The sequence below is a fragment of the Formica exsecta genome, unplaced genomic scaffold (assembly GCF_003651465.1).
Source record: "Formica exsecta isolate Colony F162 unplaced genomic scaffold, ASM365146v1 scaffold907, whole genome shotgun sequence".
In the NCBI taxonomy this organism is placed as follows: Eukaryota; Metazoa; Arthropoda; class Insecta; order Hymenoptera; family Formicidae; genus Formica; species Formica exsecta.
The window spans coordinates 105,769-127,040 of NW_021853674.1; the positions used below are offsets into that span (position 1 = coordinate 105,769).

A 21,272-nucleotide genomic window follows, 5' to 3' on the forward strand; every position below is an offset into this window, starting at 1 on the left:
CTTTCCCTCTTCCTCTCTTCTATCGGAGCCCCGAATAGTACCCCGGCTCTCGGAGAAGTCGCTTCCTAAGCCGGATTCAGGCCTAATGGTTCGCGCAATTATTCCACTCCGAAGGGAGGCCGCCGATCAGACACGACCGTCCCGATGCGGCACGGCGCCGGTTTCTCATCCGGCCCGACGTTTCGCTAATGGCGAGCAAACTGCGACCGCCAAAGTTGCGCATCCGCTAAATGCGGGGGCGGGGAGGAGCCGTAATCTCTTTTCGTGACAGACGCCGCCGCTCGTAAAGACGAACCGCGAAACAGATCTGGATCGGCGTTCTCATTTCTTTGTTTCATTTGCGGGACCACCCCACGATAGCAAACAATCTGGATACATCTGGATTTCCAAATGACCCATGGACCAATGGTTACGTGGATTTATCCATTGCTGTTACACAATATTGAATTACACAACACTGTATCGAGTTTTATCGTATATGGAGTGTAAATTATTTTTTATTCGCGAATTTGGAGAAACAAAATTTGTTCCAATTTTATATTTTACATCTAATAATATTCTATACATGTATATGTTGTAAGAGCGTTTTGTAAAATCGGTCTTTTTACAAAAACCCTCTTAAAAAACCTCGAATTATTATATGTATAAGTCGCTGTTTTATAAAAAACTTCAGCTTCTTGTAAAATAGCTGAATTTATTTATATAAAGAATTTGCTTTATATACATATATATTTTCATAAATATAAATTAATTGATGTTCGCGAAGATCTGTTTTGTTGAATCTCTGCTGCACTTTTCCAAGCATTTTGTATGTAAAATAATATTGATTTATAATTTGCAATCAAGTTATCTGATTTCTTTTAATATTTGCATTTTAAGTTCTTTGTCGATTTCCGAACTCGTAGTGAACGTATGATATGTCGGAGAAACGTATCTGGATCGAGATGCAAATTGAAAAGTCAATACGCACGGATCATCTCAGCATCGTTTATTGAAAGTCATTCGAACTAATGCGTTTCTTCAACTTATTTCTTACGAAGCCATTTAAATGCACTTCGAATTGTATATGCTAATGGGTACTTACAGCATGCAGCATGTTATGCTGAATTACTGTGCTCTCGAATGCTCTCGCATTCGACTTTCTTGAACGGCATTTTTACAATCTCAAAGAGAAATTAATAAATACTTTCGAAGAAAAATTTCCCATCTCCATATTCGCCTCGGTTTTATATGATTAATTAATTTTTTTATGATATTCATTCAATAAAATTATTTATTTATTTGAATCAAAAACATCTCCTTCAATCGCGTCTTGACAATCGATGTCTAAACATTTTTCAAATGAAGATGCCGTATTATTCGACACTCAAGCGAATCTCCCCGTATTTTCCGAACCGCATTTTTTTTTATCGAAGAAAGATACGCAAGCACATTATCATTTTGACTTTCGCCTCTCCATCATCTTTTCGCAGTAGATGATTTGCAGCTGCGACACGACGATGCGCTCAGCAAAAAGCGAGGAAAGCGGCGGGAAGCCACCGATGGTCGATTCCCCGTCCTTGGTTTTATCGCTCGTAAAGCTCGGTCCGCACGGTTGCTGCAACGGCCACGGATCGTATATAAACCCCGTACCGACACCCTTCTCGTTTACGCTCGTAACTCTTCCCGATCTTCCTTAGCCGCCCACGTGGCATTACCATCGGCGATGGAGCACGGAAGCTCAGCGGAGCGGAAGTCGAAATGGTGCAAGTGCTCGTTAATATGCGACTCCGATAAAGCAGCACTCTTACCTTAAGTATCTTCACACTGAGTATCCTTACATTAAGTAAGTGAACAGCAGTTCTCAAGACTGATCTAAAACATAAGCTGCAACTCTCTCTTACGGAATCATTATAAAAAGAAATTAATATCTTTAGACTTTTATATTGTTTAATCGTCGCGAAATGAAAGAGAGAAATAGATAGTTTATATTGAGAAATTAATTATTCGCAATCGTAAAAAGGGATATTTTTGTTGAAATAGCTCAAATATCTTTTATTTATGTTGTAAATAATAAAATAATCTTTGTTTAAAAAAAACTGCAATTCATATAAAAAAAGTCATAAATGAATATATATTAAGACACTGATGGATACTTCATCAAACCGCTTCATCAAATCTATCAATCTCGCTTTTACTAGTTATCAGTCTAATTTAGGAGAAACGGGTCCTGCATGAGACGCTGACCACAGGAGCGATGTGGCTCGATCGACTAGATGTCGAAGGGGGGCCCTTTGATGGGGGGACCATTCAACTCGGATACTCACCCTTCGATCCCCCATTTACATTGGCGGATAGTGTAAATGGCCATTAGACTGCCATGCTAACCCGCAAAACCGATGTATATGTGTGCGCGCGCGCGCCTCGCTGATTGGCCGGAAGCCGATTTTCCTTAACAATCATCGCTGACAAGATTGTCACCGTTCAGACTGATCGTGTCGATGATAAATCTATAATGCCCGAACTAACGCTAATCTATCACATGTCTGTCACACTCCGTCGTGACAAGCAGTCTAGTGTCGCATGTTTTTTTCTGAAACTGTAGATAAAAAGCTGTTCTCATCCGTTTGCGCGGTATTGCGGAAATTTATTAGGATTTACACGAGTGTCTTCACAGGAATAACGTCAGATTTATTAGGCCATTGTTCACCGCGGTATCTGCACAATTCTTCGATCTCGCTACGCAGTTCCGAGAACTTTCTCTGGCCAAAACAGTCTCTCTGAACTCTTTATTTCTTTTCCGCTTTAAAGGAATATTTTGAAACTGCGAAAGATTTATAATCTTTAATATGAAATATTGTATGAAGAACTGCGAAAATAATATAGAACTTACATATATAACATCAAAGTTAAAGATAAACTATGTTAATTCCGCGAAACATATGCGCTTAATACACAAATTAATACTTTAGCTGTAGAATTTATTTTTATTTTTTTCACGCACTTTTAAATATTTCTTTTAAATATTTCTTATATCCAATGTCACTCTCGTCGCTTCATATCGTACAAATAAACTTAATAAAGGAGTATCCAGATACCGGAAATCGATAGTCAAACCACTTGGAAAGTTGTTGCCATCAAGGAAATCTATACCACATTCCACGATATCCGTAACAGAATCTAAACAAGATTGAAATAATTATCCCTTTGGTCGGAAGCGGGGAATCGAGACGAAACTATCACACAGTTGGAAACTGTGGACATTATATTCTCACAATGTAAGAGGAAACGAGGTAAAATAGGGTAAACTCGCGAGAAAACGAGCGACCTTCCCATACTATTGGATTCTTATCTGGGAAATTCGCATCACCTTCGAGAGGAAACAGACGCTAGACAGGCAATTCCGCGGAAAGAAAGCCGTTTTAAGACAATAATTCCGCAGCCGATCGAATTATATGCGAACAAACTATCGTCGTCGCGCCGTTTCTGTCGTGCCACCCTTCTCGTTTGGTCGTGCAGGCGATTCTCTCTTTCTCTCTTTCTTTCTCTTTCTCTCTCTCTCTCTCTCTCTCTCTCTTCCTCGACCCTTCCTACCATCCGCTATAAACTTCGACGACGCGCCCGCAACTCCTCCCGTATTCTCTACTGTTCCGCATTTGCGGCCCTTCATTTGCAGATAACCACTCGTAGAACCACCGAACAATCAACCGTGCCCCAGAGTGCATCCTTCCTTCCTTCCTTCCTTCCTTCCTCTTCCTTCCTTCCTTCCTTCCTTCCTTGCTTTTCTGACTCCTCTGCCTTTTCTCATACTTCCTTCCGCCCTTCCGCTCTACTTCTATCAACAAACTGGATAAGATTAAAGAGAATTTGAGAGAAAAAAATAGTCAATATTACTGATTCGTGGACATCGAGAACTATCTATAGAAAGAATCTATGTAAAACGCTCAAAACGCAATGTTTTTATAATATATAAAATTACATAAAAATATAAAATAAAATATAAAGAGAAAATTACAAGTTTAGGAAGAGAGAAAGAGACATAATACAGAACACATGGCCAAGTTCAGGGTTAAACAAAAACTGTCTGTGTTGCGTGTCGTTACCAGACATGCAGGAATAACGAGGGGTGTTACGATAGAACTTGGGGTCTGTTTCGTGTCTGCGCTTTTTACATAACATAGCTAATTATATGAAATTTTGTAAACTCTCTCTGGAAATGCGGATATATTTTAAAGGCAATTAAATTTAATATTTTACATTTTTAAAGTATGTTAGCTGCATGTAAAAATATTCTAAAATGAAACTTTTTTCAAAGTAAAGTTAACAGAACTAGATTAGAATTGGACAGGAAAAATTTAATTTGTAACTAATATATGTCACACACATACACATCCGTGTTATGTATTCTTTCGAATATATTTTTAAGATCACGCATTATCGGTTTTTAATTCTAATATGTAAACTAAAAAATATCGATTATTTCAGAATCTTTATACTTTGCACATTAATAAATTTTACAAATTGCGCTGAATATTATCTACCGCGAAAAAGACGCGATATTGAAGCGACTGATGCGTTCGGCCGTGAATCTCAGATCGTAAAAACGCGGTCATAAATTCGCGATTTTCGCGCTTCGACATTACACGTATAGATCTATGCCAGTTGTCCGAACGATTTTACATCTCTGATAAGAGGATGGGAAGCCGTTGTTCTCGAAGATCGATGTTCGGCGCGCGCCCCGAGAGACGAGAGAATGACACCGCATAAATTCTCACCCTCGTCCCGGATAACGCGGGATGACGTTTCGAGTTTCCCCCTCCGCGAAAACCAGCTGTACTCGATGAATCGAGATCTCGATGAGCTATGTCTTTCATTTCCTTTCTCCCGAACTCAGAGTTTGCGCAGGCTTCTCTATATTCATCTGCTGCTAAATAGACAAGAGAAAATCGATAGCGCCGCGGGAGGTCTATTCTCAATAATATATATCTTAAATAGATCGGTAATAAATCGAAAATAATTAGTTGATGAAAATAAGATAGTTAAAGAGATCTATTATTATATTTCTTAAAAGGAAATTGGTTCGAAATGGAAATTAATAGTACATTTTTATAACTGAGAACTGGCTATATTAATTAATTCGACTTTTTTTAGAGCAATTCGAAAATTAAAATTAAATTATTACAATATTAATTCTTAATAACCACATTTACATTTTTATCACATACTTGTTAAGGGTATTCGAAAGCGATTTTATTTTAAGCATTAAAATCTTATAAAAAATTATGTAAGGCAATTTTTTTATATATAAAATCCAAGCATATTTAATGTATTTTTACGGGAAAGTTTTTAAGGGAAAAGTCATAAATTTTATAATTAAAGCTGATTAACTTTTCTCTTAACTGATTTACATCTCAACGATTTGTATCGCAAAAGAGCGAATTCGATTGTAGTTCTTTCTGACATATTGTAATAATATTTTCAAAGAGCACTACAATATTGACAATCCATCTTATTCGGAAGGGACTTTGGCGGATCGCACGTGACAGTATAAAAGATGCTTCGGTCCCCCTGTTTTTCGGACGTCAACGCTCTAGTAGCAGGACAAACGCTGATCGAAAGAGGAGAACCGGAGCTTGTCGCTCCGGTAACTCTCGGTGTTTGTTTTCCTTCTGGTCCCTCCTGTTTTTCCTCCATTAGCGACTTTACCATCTCTGGCTGTATGCCCTCTTAACGGCTCTCCCACCCTTCCTTGCCACCGTCTTTGTCGTCGTTTTCCTCGGTTACCCCACGTCAACAAACACCTGACAACTTCCCGTGACTATCATCGGAACGACTTCTCAAGTTGCCTCGTAGACATCGTGGCACCCCCTGCGGCTTCCCTCCTCGATTTGTTCGCGATATAAAATCCGCATATCGACTGCGGAATTGCCTTCTACTCCTTTCATAATATCGCAGCATATCACGCATTCTCTTTTTTTTCGACGATTATCTATGCAAAGACGAGAAAATAGCATGTGTTCTATAATGGTTGCCGGCAACCTAAACACCATATTATATACACTTCAAAAGCCGGCTATTTCATCTTTTACATAGACACATATCAAATGACTTTTTTTATTAATACGATGTATCATGTAGAATTCATATAATTCTTATCTTATTTTTATTTTTCAATTTAAATATCGATTTTTGAGACTTCAGAGTAATTTATAAGATCTTTAGTTTAATACAGGTTTATTTATCTTTTTGTAAATTATACATTACTTAATAAAATTATTTTTACGATACCCTTTGCATACATATTTCAAAGGATAAACAAAGATTGTTTTTTATACATTCTTTATTTAAATCGGCATTTAAAAATACTATCATTGTAAATTTATTATATAAAATCTATTATTATAAATCAGCATTCTCGGAATTTTCAAATCTACGCTTTTGCGTGGACGATAAAAATATACGGTTTCGATTCGTCGTTTGATCGAGAGGATACATTTCATAAATTCCACCAACATTTATTTTTAAGATATCCCACGCATTATCCATGCGTCTATACGTCTGCCAAGGTCGCGATTATCATCACAGTCGTCGTCAGCTTCGTTCGTGATACGTTAGAAAGCATATCGAAGAGACCAGACTTCCTATGTTCTCGTTTTATGTAGTTTCTGATTATGCAATGGCATTCCTCGAACCAGTTATGCCAAGGACGCATACCACTCGGGTACATACGCTGCAGGAATCCCCCGAGATCATTAGATCGTATCTAAAAGAATCGAAAACAATCCTTATAAGTGAAGGGGGCAACGATCAGAAATATTCTGAAATACCAATTAAGTCTGAACAACCATAAACGTATTAAATGAATTATATCATTATAGACTATAGACTAAACTAAGGTATATTATTAGATATATCGATGTATCTTTCTATATTGAATTATTTATGTATATGGTTATACTTTTTTATGACTTTAAAAGGTGTTTTTAAAAATATTTTTAGCATTTTACAACTTCTCTTTCTCAAGAAATTGAAGAATAAGAAAATGCTATTTTATATTTTATTATTATCTATACTTTTCACGAGGTTGTTTTCACTTCAAATGTTTATTTAAGGATGTATGTATCATATGCCAAAACATTGACAAAAGCATGAAAATTTCGTAGACCGTTCTACTATTTCTTCTGAGTATCTCTCTCTCTCTTTCTCTTTCTGCAAATTACCCGTTTTTTTTTTCTTGCAGTGATTTCAAGCGATAAAAAGTTTTTGTCATAAATTAGGAAAAATATTAATTACAACTATTTTCTTTTACGAACATGTTAAAAATCATATTATTTTATTATACTTCAATTCTTTTGATAATCTAGATTTATTTATTTGATTTTTCAAACAGTATAAACGTAAGAAATATATATTTTTTTTTTATTTTTGACAGTTTTTTGTAGCTATTGTACAGCCAAAATATCCTTAAATAATTTGATACGGGAGTCAAGCGATTGTTCTCTTACGAAAATAATTGACGAATAAAATTTGTTTGTTGTAAGCTTGTTTAGAATATAAAGGCGGAATGTAAAGAATAGATCGTGCAACAGACGATTTAAAATCTCGATTATACGTTTGTGCTTATACGGTTGTTCCGGATTGTGTTTCCGATATTTTTCGAATCTTCGCCTACCTCGCATAGGGAGGTTGCAGGCGATCGCAATTCTTCTTGTTCCTCACGGAAGTTGAAACTGCTTCCATGATCGCGAAATAAGCCCCGGCAACGCCTTCTTCTTGTATTCCCGACTGTCGTTGAGAACCCATCGATTGATTCGAGGCGTAATGAGAGAGAAAGAGAGCGAGGAAGGCGCCTGAGGCCACTTATTGCCGAGCAAGAGAGTTCGCTGTTCGTGCCGCACGCGATAAGTAGTAACGACACGTGAAACCCTCCGATAATCACCGTCATTCCGTGATGCTGCGATAGAGGCGAACGCTGCAACTTCGATTCGATCACACCGCTTCAAATATTGTAGCATGATTCACGCAAATTCAATTTTTTTTTTATATATATATTCGCGTGTAGATATAATACAATATATATGATTTAAAAATTATAGACGAGAGATTTCGTCATTAAGATAATTAATAGTATGGTTAAAAATAACATCACAGAATAAATTGTCATTTTTAATCGTTATTTATGAACGATAATCAAACGAAAGACAACGTAAAACATTAAAATGCACATAATGAAATAATAAACTTTTATGTCTTATAGTTATATATAGTCTTATTGATTATTTTCACGGAGAATATATTATCTTTCTTCCACGGGGAAGTTATGCGATATATTTTACGGTCTATCTATCCTCGCACTTATATGAAGCACGTTTCCGCATGGAATTTATCCACCGAACGTTATATAATTTAAAAATATAAGGAATTCCACGCTAGAGAGCGTTCCAGAGCCCTTTTCTTCGACGCGAAAATTCTTAATATCTTCTTCCTGCTTCTCGAATTACTATCGCCGCGGTCTGGCCGGCGGTAACAGAACGGCATTCAAGAGCGATCGCGTGGATGAGTACAGAAGCTAGAAAGCAGAAGGGGGGTAAGAACGAGGGCGAGGGCCGGGTATTTCACGGCAACAATGGCGAACCCCTCTATCATTATCTTCCTACTCGTCTTCGTAATCGACGTTTAATTCCGGAAGTGTAATATCGATTATCCGGAAATCAAGCCGGTAGCGATATACATCGGGAGCAACAAGCGTTTGCAGCATCTCCGATACGGGAGATCGTATTTTCGCGAAATTTTCACCCGACGAAAGAGAATGCGGTGCGTATGAAGAACGTAAATTGTCACGTTCGTTGATTATTACTAATTGAGGTCGATTTCTTAGATCCTCGTTCCATTGTATACTCGTCATAATCAACGTAATACTTATCGTCTCGTCTCTATTTCATGCGTTTGGAGATCAGGGACGACGTTTAGTCAACAAGGATGTTCTTAATTGCTCTTACGAACTAGATGAATCATAAGAAATGCTCGCATGATATCTTCGACGCGCGATTAGAATTTTAATCACGCAAATAATTACTCATTCGACGATATAATGAAGAAATTGACGTCATGTGTGATAAAATTTAACGTCTATAAAATTTCTGAAAAAAAGACGTTTTTAATTATTTATAGCATTAAAATATGCATAAAATATATAAAATTTACATAGCAAAATACGTATGATATAACTCAGATAGATTAGAAGATTAGATATTTTACTAAGAATTCGCATAGATTTGCATAAATTACTCATTGAATAGTCTCATAAAATAATCTTTGTAATTTATAGTCTATTATACTGTAAAATTTCTTGATTTATACTAAAATAAAACGTGCCGCTGGCGATATAGCGGTGGCATTAATAAATAGCTAGACGAATATATAGAAGGATGTAGACCGATTAATGTTCAGATTAAGAGGACACGTAAAGGATAATGAGGGAACAAAGGATAGACGAATATCTCGATCGACGGTGAATGAAGGGTGAAGGATCCGTTGAGTCGAACGTTTTCGCGTCTCAACGGAAAGTTTCCGCGTGCTTAAGAGCTCTCGAAACTTTTCAATAAAGTGTAACTTACTTTCCATACGTCTCGAATGATAAAGTTCACTCCGCCACTATCGTTTTTCGAAGGAATTATGGGGAAGAGGGGGAGAGATTCTCGAGAGACTCTCGAGTGACTCTCGAGTGTTGTCGATAATCATTTTTTTGATGTCTTTTAAAGAAGTTCTCAGTATATTCTATCTTACTTTTGTATAATAGGATTTACGCGCGAATGTAGAGATGTTTTTGTAAGATGTAAGAGCGCATTGAAATAAATAAAAAATATTTTATATTCATTTTTTTTTAAAGGCTTAAAAGAGAGAGAGAATATTATGCAACAAGAATATCGTTCATTAATCGAGCTAACTCGCACTTTAAGGATGTATGTGTCATATGTCAAAACATTGACAAAAGCATGAAAATTTCGTAGATTGTTCTATTATTTCTTCTGAGTATCCGTGCAAAACCTGAGCACAATTCTTATAATGATTTGGAAATTATTTAAGTTTAAAGTTAGTATTGATTCTTATGGAAAATCGCGTATCGTACACTTATTGACAAATTCGATAAAGAAAAAATATTGCCAACGAAATAAAAATCTTCACATATATTAAGAAATCTCTAATAAATATTTGTGCGAAATTTGATTTAGATCCATTTACTCGTTTAAAAGTTATTTACTAAAAATTGTAGTGAAATATTATCTCTCTTTCTCTCTTTCTGCAAATTACTCGTTTTTCTTTGTTTCTTGCAGTTGCATTTATTCGATTTTTCAAACAGTATAAATGTAAGAAATATGTTTTTTTTTAATTCTGATAGTTTTTTGCTACTATTGTACAGCCAAAACATCCTTAACAGGTATCTTCGCACTTATCACTTTATCGCGAAATTATTTTTCGCTTTAATGCAAAATGTCAACGTAATAAATAATATCTTTGTGTCCATCTCCTCTCTCTCTCTCTCTCTCTCTCTCCCATCATATTATACATTCTCCACGAGACACTACCGAGTTTGGCGGGTATCTCTAACGGCCGACACCGCCGCTAATTGCCGTCCGTATAATTACCATATCGGGGAGATAAATATGGAGCTCTTAGCTTCTACGGCCAACGAGAGACACAGTACGCCGGCATTACGTCTGGGCTGTTTAAACGCACGGCGCTCGGAAAGATAGAGCAGAAGGGGATAAAATATGAGCTTCGAACACAGGAACTATACAGCGCGAAGATTCTAACAAACTAATCTACTTGTCGGCGATTTGCCTTTATGTATTAATAAATGTTTCAATCTCTCGTGCTTTCGTATTGTCTTTACGATGATTTGTCTATCTAAAAGTGGACTGCTCGCGAGAAGGGAGTGAAAAAGATCAAGGCAACTTTCGAGTTATATGTAACTGTGTATATAATGCGCAAGAAAGAAGAGAAATGGAATTTGCGCGAATGTAGATTTAGAATGTTATTCTAGATTTATGTGGCTACGATATTAGTTCTACGACTTCAAGTATGCTTTATATATTTGTTTCTTAAATATTATAAAATACTTAATCATCGACGATTTTAAAATAAATCTTAAACCACGTAATAGGATATTTTCGCTAATAATCTACATAGCAATGTTATTATCTCTTAGCTGTCGTCTGCTTCTGCGTATTACGAGAAGGAAGTAATATCGAAGTAAAAAAAAAAAAAGATTGTAATAAGACCCTCACATAGACTTCGCAATAGTTGTTACGAAGGATCAAAAGATTAACAATGGCTACCTGACGTCTATTTAATAACCGACTTCGTTATCTCGGCTTTACAAACCTCCACATGCGTGTGCCCCGGGACTCTTTCGCCGGCCAAGCACGAGATATAATTACAGGATGCGCATATTCTGTGACAGTACAACGTTTTCCGTTTAAATGGGGCTTCACTTCAAGAGGATTCATTATATCGCTAAAATAACTCGCATCTCTCCTCCGCGCTCGACGAGAGATCTGTGTATCGAGAGCAGAAGAGAAAGTTGCGCGAGAAGGTAAATCCCCTTCTTCGGTCGCGAGTCATCTTGTCGTTCGCATAATTGCCTCCTCGGAGACCCTATATCCTCGGTTAACTATTAACTTACTCACACGCATAAACGCATGGTCGCGCAGCGATAAACGCATCCACGCGTGCGAACGACTCCCACATATGGATCCTAGTAGTTCGCTAATTTTCTCGACCACGACGGATATTTAACGTCGTTTTTCCCCGATCCCGCGTCGAGTTGGAATGCCTCCGGCTTCACCAGGAAGCGATGGTCAGGTTGAGAAATTATCGTGGCGCCGCCGTGACGACGTCGAAGCGAGACGTCGCGGTCTCCCACGCGCGCGTTTATCATTTCCCTTCCTCGACGGCTGTCTCTCTCTCTCTCTCTCTCTCTTACGGAGAGCAGCGACCGAAGCGAAAGGACGAGAGGAAGAGAACGAGAGGACGGCGCATGCCAACAGTGGCGACGCCTAATTAGCGACGCCGGAAATGAGGTGCAGGCACTACGAAATTAGTATCCCGAGATATCCACCCGCCATTCTTCTCCTTCTCGGTGCAATGCATTCATATAGATTTCCTGTACATCGGACATCTTCATCGTATCGGAACATCGCGACCTAGAATAGAACATCAACGCGAACTGTTGATATAGCGCGGGAAAAGTACATTTTCTGTAATTTAATCAAATAAGTTCTTTCATCCACGGTTGCCAAAATGAATTTTTTCTTGAAATTTTTTTATGAAAACTTGTGAATATCTCTTTCACTGTTTACCTTTCAACCTTTTTAAACATCTTTTTGTATCTTAAATTAAATTTCTCTGTTAAAATAATCTTTTATACTCCAAGGCTATATTGACGCAAAGATATTTTTCTTGCTTGAACAAAAAAAGATTCTGAATTAATCAGTAAAAGAATTTATAAATGGAAAGTGAGAGAGAGAGAGAGAGAGAGAAAGAGAGAAATAATAAAAGAGATGTAATATGTAGATTTTCAACCTAAGTGTATTTTATAGCTTTACATATACATGTGTGTGTGTCGCATAATAACATACTGTAATTATAAATTATATATTCGGATTGCCATTAATATTCATACCGATATGTGAGACTATCATGATATCTCTTTTCACGTAATTGCAAATTCTATTATTTATAATGTTATATGCTAACAATTATACATTCAACAAACGTAAAATAGAGACATAATAATATGTAACGCGATTGTTGTACACAAGTATTTTATTATCTGCGAGCCACAAAATTATATGACATATGAAAACGCGACCGAATCTAAAAATTGTTCCAACTTTTACTTTCCAACGATTTCAATACGCACTGGTATATGTGTATGTGCCCGGATTAACTCGGTAAAAATTTATATAATGGCTTGATTCAGACCGGATGTACAAAGAGAATATTTAAATGAGAATGCCTGTCTGCGCTAACTCGTGTCATTTAGTTACAAAGCTTTCACTGATGTAACTTCTGTTTCTTTTTTTTCTATGCGTATATCGCAAATTATATAAAATTTTACCTACGTTAAAAGAATTGCGCTAACAAGAGAGTACATTATAAAATTTGTCCACTGTAGAAAATTCTATCTCTATGGGAAGAACTAAAGATATATCGCAGGATATACATTATTTATAAATCTTTCAAATATATTTCCAATATATGTCATGTGTATTATATTTATTTGTTTCTCAATATATGTTTTTAATAAATAATTAATTATAATATCAAGATAATAATAATTATAATTTTAAGAGAAAATCGTGACAGGAATCAACTCTTAATTATTAGTATATTTTTGTCTATTTTATACTGATTAATGCAATCGTCAAATATTGCAGCATGATTTCGATGAAAAATTTAATAACAATATATCTACATTTAAATCAATATTCTTTATTCATAAGAACCGACAGAATTGACTTTGATTCGTATTTTAAACTTCATTTTTTTCCTCTTGCATTCACTTTTTACGACACGCTGGTTACGATAGTCGACATTTGCTGTGTCGTCGTTCACAGTAACGTCGCTATACCGATAGGGTGCGATTTACGGGTAACAACCCCTCACGTGCTAAGCCCCAACGTTCATCTCCCTACCGCGAGTGTCGTTATAGCGACATTAAACTAGCCAGACAATGATAAAGCTTTACGATTCAGCCTGCTACGAGTGAAAACGCCGAATTCTCGCGCAATTAATCTTTTATTTTAATAACTATGATGATTGATCGATGATAGTGATAATATATGTGTCATAGCCAGATTACACAGTCCGTCGTTTTATAAAACGTCTAGTAGGCATTTTATAAAGTGTGGCCACATTTTCAAATCATTGTTGAAAATGAAATATTTTATAATCTGCTTAAGAATTTTAGTCTTTTTGTAAAACACTAACAAGCGATCCGCCACATTGTCAAACGCAACGATTTGTACATCGTTTTAGATTCTGGCTAGTTCATTACAGTCATTTTATGAACGGCGCGTTTTTATCGACCTTACTTTATAGTACATTTGATAAAATAGTCGTAATAAATGTATTTTTTTTTATTTTTTCAAGTTTATATTTCTTTTTATTGTTTGTTTTCAAACATTATTTTCGAGAATTTTATTTATGTTACTTTTATAAAACCTTAATTATAATAAATACAACAAGCTTTTTCTCATTTAGAAATACACATAATTACCTATTAATATCATAACATAATTATCTATTAATTTTCTATAAATGGCTGTTCTACAAAGACAGTTCATAAAATGACTGAAATGAATTAGTCAGAATCTAAAACGATGTACAAATTGTTACGTTTGACAACCGGTCGCTTGTTAGCGTTCTATAAAAAGACTAAAATTCTTAAAATATTTCATTTTCAACCATGATTTGAGAATGTGGCCGCACTTTATATTATGTAATCTGACAACGACATATATATAGCTTTATTTATATCTACAACCCACTACTTTCTCATAATAAGAGCAATCTTAGGATATTGTTGTTGTTGTTGTTATTGTTATTATTATGTTCTGGACAGAAAAAAAACACTCTCACACAGATAGGTCTGAGTCATTCTTTCAATATTGCAAGAAAGGAAAGCGGAAAAGAGGAACGGATACGCACCTCGATATTTTATTTCACCATGTATCTCACAACGTCCATATATTCTCCTCGCGATCACTGCACTCTTCGCTAACCTCGCCTTTCTTTGCTTTCAGGGATTTGCGACCGGTTAGCCTGGAGAAAGGTCAGGAGACCCTCAGGCTCAGGATCTATGCCTGTTACGCCTGGGGTGGGCCCCTCCTGGTCGCCGGCCTGGCGGCCCTTCTGGACCATCTCCCGGCTCAACCGCAATATACGTTCCTGAGGCCCCGCTTCGGCGAGAAGCAATGCTGGTTCTACGGTAAGTTCTTACGCATCGATCAGCCCCTCGTCATTTCTGCGTGAACTATTTCGCGGACACGTAAATCTACCTCGTTCCGACGTTGCCCTTCAGTTCTCGTCACGCCAAACTATCACGATCCCATCAGATTTACATTCTCCAAGATGTCGAAGGATGTGACGTGTACGTAATATTGCAAAAAAAAAAAAGAATATTGAGAGAAAGTACGAAGGTGAAATGAAAATCAGATTGGTTTGGCTTTAAAAATAATATATAGATTCCTAAAATTGAAAACTGTTATACTTTAAGCTTTAAGCAATTTAGAATCGAACTTTTCTAGGGAAAGTTTTGAAACGGGAAGCCTTTTAATTACGTCAATGTAAATTCATTTCTAATAAAGAAAATTAATTTTCTTTCTAATTCATTAAAGAGCTCACGATGTGATTTGTGTTTCAATTTAGTGACGCACAGTGTAAAATAAGCGATGTCAATAGAACCGTACGAAACTAGTACATGCCTCAATTAAATAGAGCAACGCGTTTATTATAGTTAGCTCAATGATGCAATTGGCGCGAATTGCTTGCTGGATGATAGTTCGAGCTAGATCATTGCTTTAATTAAACTTGGCAACGGCGCGGCTATATTATCCAGAGACGGCTCTGGTCAATATAATCTATGATAATGTATTATGATACCAAAACGGGCCATTCTTGCAATTCAAAACGATCGACCGATCCAATGGGAATTATTTATAACCATATCCGCGTAATTAATAACTGCGATACATTCGTTTTTCTTCAGTCCGGATCACCGCTATGAGGAAGCCTTTATCATCCTCGTTATCAATAAATGATAAACTTGCAAAATGAATAATCGATCATTCGTCTGACGTTTAATATTAACGGCGGAATATAACTCATCTTTGTGAATTAATTTATTTTCTTGCTTTAATTAAAGTCGATAGTAATCTCACTCGCAACAGGATATGTGAAATTGCTACCGATTTATAAAGATCGCGATCTTTAATCATAATTAATATTAATATTCATTTTATGTTTTGTTTGTTTTAATAAATATAACACATAGGCTGATTACAAATTATTCTTGTTTGATACACTTCTTATTGAAGAATACAAAACGAATCAGAAATTGACACAAGGATACATTTTAGTCTTAACAAAGACTAAACGTTTCTCTCTTTCAACTCTTTGGAATGTGGTAAGTTTCAACTTAAATACCTCATTGTGATTATATCTCAGATTAAAAATAGTTATTTGACGGTAATAAGATATCGATTTGACAGACAGTAACGGAGCTTATCATTGAAAGTAATACGTTGCGAGCAGACCGTTATCCGACAATCCCTTGTGATCCGATTATTCCGCCAATTAATAGAACTGGTCATCCGCGCTTTCGGAGTGCCGATTAAATTGGTTTTGTTAATCGATCGGTCGTGTCGAATTAATTGCTAATGAAGTACCATCGTCCGGTATCGGCGCGACTAGCGTTGTAAAATAAAATAATATCGTGGTCGTTATGACGTGGCCATCATTATACGCGTATATTCACGGATGACGGATTGCTTTTAAAAAATTTTACTCTTTTCATTAGGATCTTAATTTTCGCCCTAATTACTTCGCGAAAAAAACACGTGAATGAGAATTGAATCAGACGGTCGGATGGACGATCTTAATTCGATGAAAAAGATATTTTATATTAAAAAAAGTAATAGAGAAAAGAACTGACATTCGGTAAAATTTCTATGAAAAAAATCGATGAATTGATAAAAAAAAAAATAATCTGTAGTTATTCGTATATCCGAATAATATATCTGAATTTCTATTTCTATACAAAATACGCGTGTGTACTTATTAAAAATAATAGAGAAGAAAATTGACATTTGGTAAAATTTATATGAAAAAATTTGATAAATTTATAAAAAAACAATCTGTAGTTTAAAAAAAAGTTATTCGGATACACGACTAATATATTTGAATTTTTATTTCTGTACAAAATACTCATATGAAACTTCCACTGTATACGGACACAAAATCAAAGGTATTTATTAATACATTGTTAGCACAGTCGAGTGACAGCCACTCAACTGGCGCAAGAGGATTACATGCTCTCTCACTGAAATATTACATATAAATCGCGCGAGCTCTCGTTTACATGATTTTCTCCCCGGCGGTATGTAATTATCCGGGCGTACAAATAATCGATTATAATAAGGAACAAAACAAGCGACCGCCGCATCGACTTCCGCGCGGTGCGAGCGCGGATATACTACCGTAAGAGGATTACGCGTCGGCCGAAATATTGTATTTAAGTATGACGTAGGGGGTAGCTGAATATAAGAAGATCGAAGATACCCCGAGGAGAGCCTTTAATACCTCGGATCCCCAATAATAACCGGCGCGGTCCGCCTGATGCGAATCTCTCCCAGGCGCGCGTACGAACGGAGATAATAAGGTTCGACGTCGTAACGGGCAACGGATCTTTATTCGTCGAAGCCCCGGCTATGGTTACGGGCTATTTAACGACCCGTTCGCCCATAATCCACATCCCGTAATCCGGCGCGTACACTCCTGGTCGTCCTAAAATCCCTCGCGTAGACGCAAGCGCGCGCCGCCGATGCGATGGATGCATTAATTCCGCCACGTCGATCTATCTCGTGCGCCGCTGATTAATACTTACCTTTTACATGCCGGATCCACCACCCCTCTGTCGCGGTCAGAGAGACTGCAATTACAAACAAACCGCCGTCCACCCTCGCCGCGCGCGACACGGCGCCAATTTTTCCCCCATCTAAAGAAAAAAAATGACATCAAAGAGTTGACGGGGATAATAATTATAGGTGTCTCCTGATTGTGGACGCGGAGCGTTAATGATATTTTGCAACAAAAGCGTGCGGCCGCGTTTAAAATGTTAATGATAAAATAAAGTGATAATCTCTCGTAGGTGATTAAAACACGGCTAAAACAGCGAGATGATTTTTCTGGAAAGAAATATATCTTAACATATACACTTATATAAATATAGATAAATTAATACAGATAAATTATATAATAAAAGAAATATACACCGATAAATTAATAATGTATTTGTTATTATTTTTTCATTTTTTTTATTACAATTTGCGAAGAGTTTTTACAAGATACGAACAAAACACAGTCAGTCAATACTAACAATGCTTTCTACCTTGGCCCTTTGCTTCTAAACTCGATCTCAAAATCTTTCAAAATTTGTCCTGGCACAAGAGGAGAGCGTGATATTTTATATCGTCAAGCTGCAATCTCTCTTCTGCTTTCTATCGTCATACAATTTTACCTTTTCTCTACGAAGAATACCTGGATGCGTACAAAGGCCACACCTGGCAGATAAATAAAACCACCCGCTAAATCGGGATAATGGTCGCTCTTGGAAAGCTGCGTCGCGGAACTATCGCGAGTTGTTTTTCGTGACACAATGCTGTTGCAGTAGACGAGGGGGTACTTGTGCGACAAACAAGCAACACACCCTCCCCCTTTATTCTAGCAACCACGTTATACCCTATAACGGCATAGGCCGAGACGATGGGGTAGAGAGATAAACCTTGGCGCCAGCTAGTCCAACCCCATCGTGCGAGAAACGACCAAATCCCCCGTTGCCCCCTATCGACTATATGGCCCACATTAATAGGTATGCGTGTACACGCGTTTATAAATAGGCCCCGATATTGTCCTCTGTTTCGCCGTTGCACTTTTATCCCTTACTTTCGAGATTTATATTTAACATCGATATGAATCGATGAACGCTCTTTTTGTGACACAACTAATAATATTAACAGAAGAGATGTGAAATCTTCCATCGTTGCTCTTAATATCGGATTTTTCGGCATACTTTTTGAATCCATTTTTAATCAGTGGTAATATTCAGAAATAGTTTATGAGTAATTAGTAATTAGCGATCGTAAAAATAAGGAGTTTCCGATAAATTGAATCAGAAGTATAATATATAGTTATTCTTTGGCACATATCATATGAAGCAATATAGTTACATGTAAAGCGATTTTTGCTATCAATATTATCTATGTGAAATATTTACAATAAATTAAATTCGATGCTTTTTTTAGCTAAAGATATCTGAATATTAAAGTTTTGCGCAATCTCGGTTTGTTCATGGGTAATTTAAGTATATTAACTTCAGGCGCGAGCATGGTAAATTATTACGAGGGGGTTGCATGCTATTCAGGCGTTACACATCATTGATTTATGGCTATAAAATCACTTTCACGAAATTAGAATAAGAAACAGGATCTCTGTCAATTTAATTATTACTATTCTTATTATTATCAGTTTAATATATAACTGTGTTCACCTGAGAATTTAGTGTTACATTGATAACCCCATTCCTCCCTCCGGACAGACTAAATTTATCATGTGAAATTCATGGAATCCTCTTTGCTTTCTCTGCACATACATGAATATTTGTACAGAGAAAATCGTATATCAACGATCTTAAAGGTGTTTTTGCTAAAGAAGATGTAACTCTTATATCGTGTTTTTATATAATATAACATAATAAATAATTCTTTATAAAATTAATATTTTGCAGCTCTAAACATCTCTACTTAAAGTAAAAATACAATTTTAGAAATTGGCAATTGTAATGTATATTACAATATTTAATTCTTAAATTGTTAAATAATAAATTATACATAAAAAAATTACTCACGGAATGTTATAACATACAAAATACATTATTGAGTTTATAACAAATCGACAAAACACATGTCTCGTTACATTTTTAATGCGACCATTAAAAGAGAGTTGAGGGACGAATGCTGAAGAGAGACAATTGTACATAATGGCGATCGAATAATCGAAATGGTAATGAAATGCAAAGGGAATTATCAAATGAGAAAGAGAATCTCGGAAGCAACCCTCGCTTCCAAATCGCTTCGAATCCTTTCTTATTTATCACGCAATTTCGTTTATTACTCAAGCGGCTTAAGCGGATAAAATGAATTGTAAATTCAAGTTCAGAGAATGCTCTTTATTACGCCTTGTAAATTATTACACGTACTCACGCGTTCTCTAAGAAGAACATTGCCGATGTAACTGCTATCGTTTATCGACTATATAGATATCAATGCTTTCCACTTCCGGATTAGGCATTTTAGTATCATTCATCATGGCTGTTGATGAAAAAATCTAAATTTGTACACTATTTAAAAAAAAATAGGAAACACTTTTCATATCCTAAAAATTGGACTATTTTCAAACCGCTAAAACTTGAAAAGTCATCGTAGACAAAAAATTGTAAAAGCATTTTGAAACTTGAAGTTTCAATTTTAACGCGCTATTGATGGTTTTAAAAAAATTTTTTATCTGCTTTGTTCTATGCTTTAAAAAAGAACGCATTGTTCTGTTTCTTAAAATTATATATTTTTGACACTCTACAGCTCGATAAAAAAATTTCTCTCGAAATATTCAATTCAAATTCTATAAACCACAACATTCTGCCTACTAAATGCTTTTTTTTAAATTTTCCTACGATTTTTTTTTTTTTTTTTTTTTGATCGAATTACACGATTTTGAAACTAAACCCTAATTAATTTAATATTGTATAATATATTATTTCTTTTTCAATCTTGCTTATATAATCTTTTACATTTATCAAACACTTGAGAATGTCGAATAATCAAACGCAACTTTGAACCATGACTAGTGAATATCTGGACGCGATGCAAACATGTCAACCCGGAAGTAGAAGGCATTAATAACGCTTATATATACATAAGAAAAATTATGTGAAAAAGAAAACAGAAAGCGCGGGACAACGGACAAAAAAGAGGCCACGTGACAAAGACAAGCGGCGATATAAAGCTTGTGCGGCGCCAGAGCTTCGCGACTAATTCTCGCGCGACTTCTCTCGACGATGAGCTAATCGGATTTGACTGTGGAAGAACTGTAAAGTATCGAACGACGGCACGCGTGAACATAATTCATTTATATTTGTTACGGATGTTTGTTGCCGTGAAAGAGTGAGATATATAACTCACGCGAAACAGCTATTGTTGGCGATCTGCCAAACTCAGCAAATATAGACGACCATCTCCTCGCCCGCAAAATTCGAAAGCCGTTCCCCGTCGCGGTTTATCCCTTCCCCCTTTCCCCTCCTCCTCCTCCTTTTTCTACTCGTAACGCCTTTATCTCCTCTTTTATGGTGCATCGTCGCGCGACAATCTTGAGCAAAATGCACAAACTGGAAATATACTGATTTTCGGCGTCGATCGCCGAATCGAAGGTGATATAGTCGGACAATGAAATAAATT

The 21,272-nt window shown here is 36.3% G+C and overlaps 1 protein-coding gene across 1 annotated transcript in view; it reads left to right on the forward strand.

The window, feature by feature from the left end:
* The window catches only part of LOC115245102 (probable G-protein coupled receptor Mth-like 1), a 129,993-nt gene that overhangs the window by 93,032 nt on the left and 15,689 nt on the right, over positions 1-21,272 (forward strand). The window contains exon 5 of the mRNA XM_029823212.1: positions 14,790-14,974. Coding sequence (XP_029679072.1) covers positions 14,790-14,974 — 185 coding nt within the window. The remainder of the gene's footprint in view (positions 1-14,789; positions 14,975-21,272) is intronic.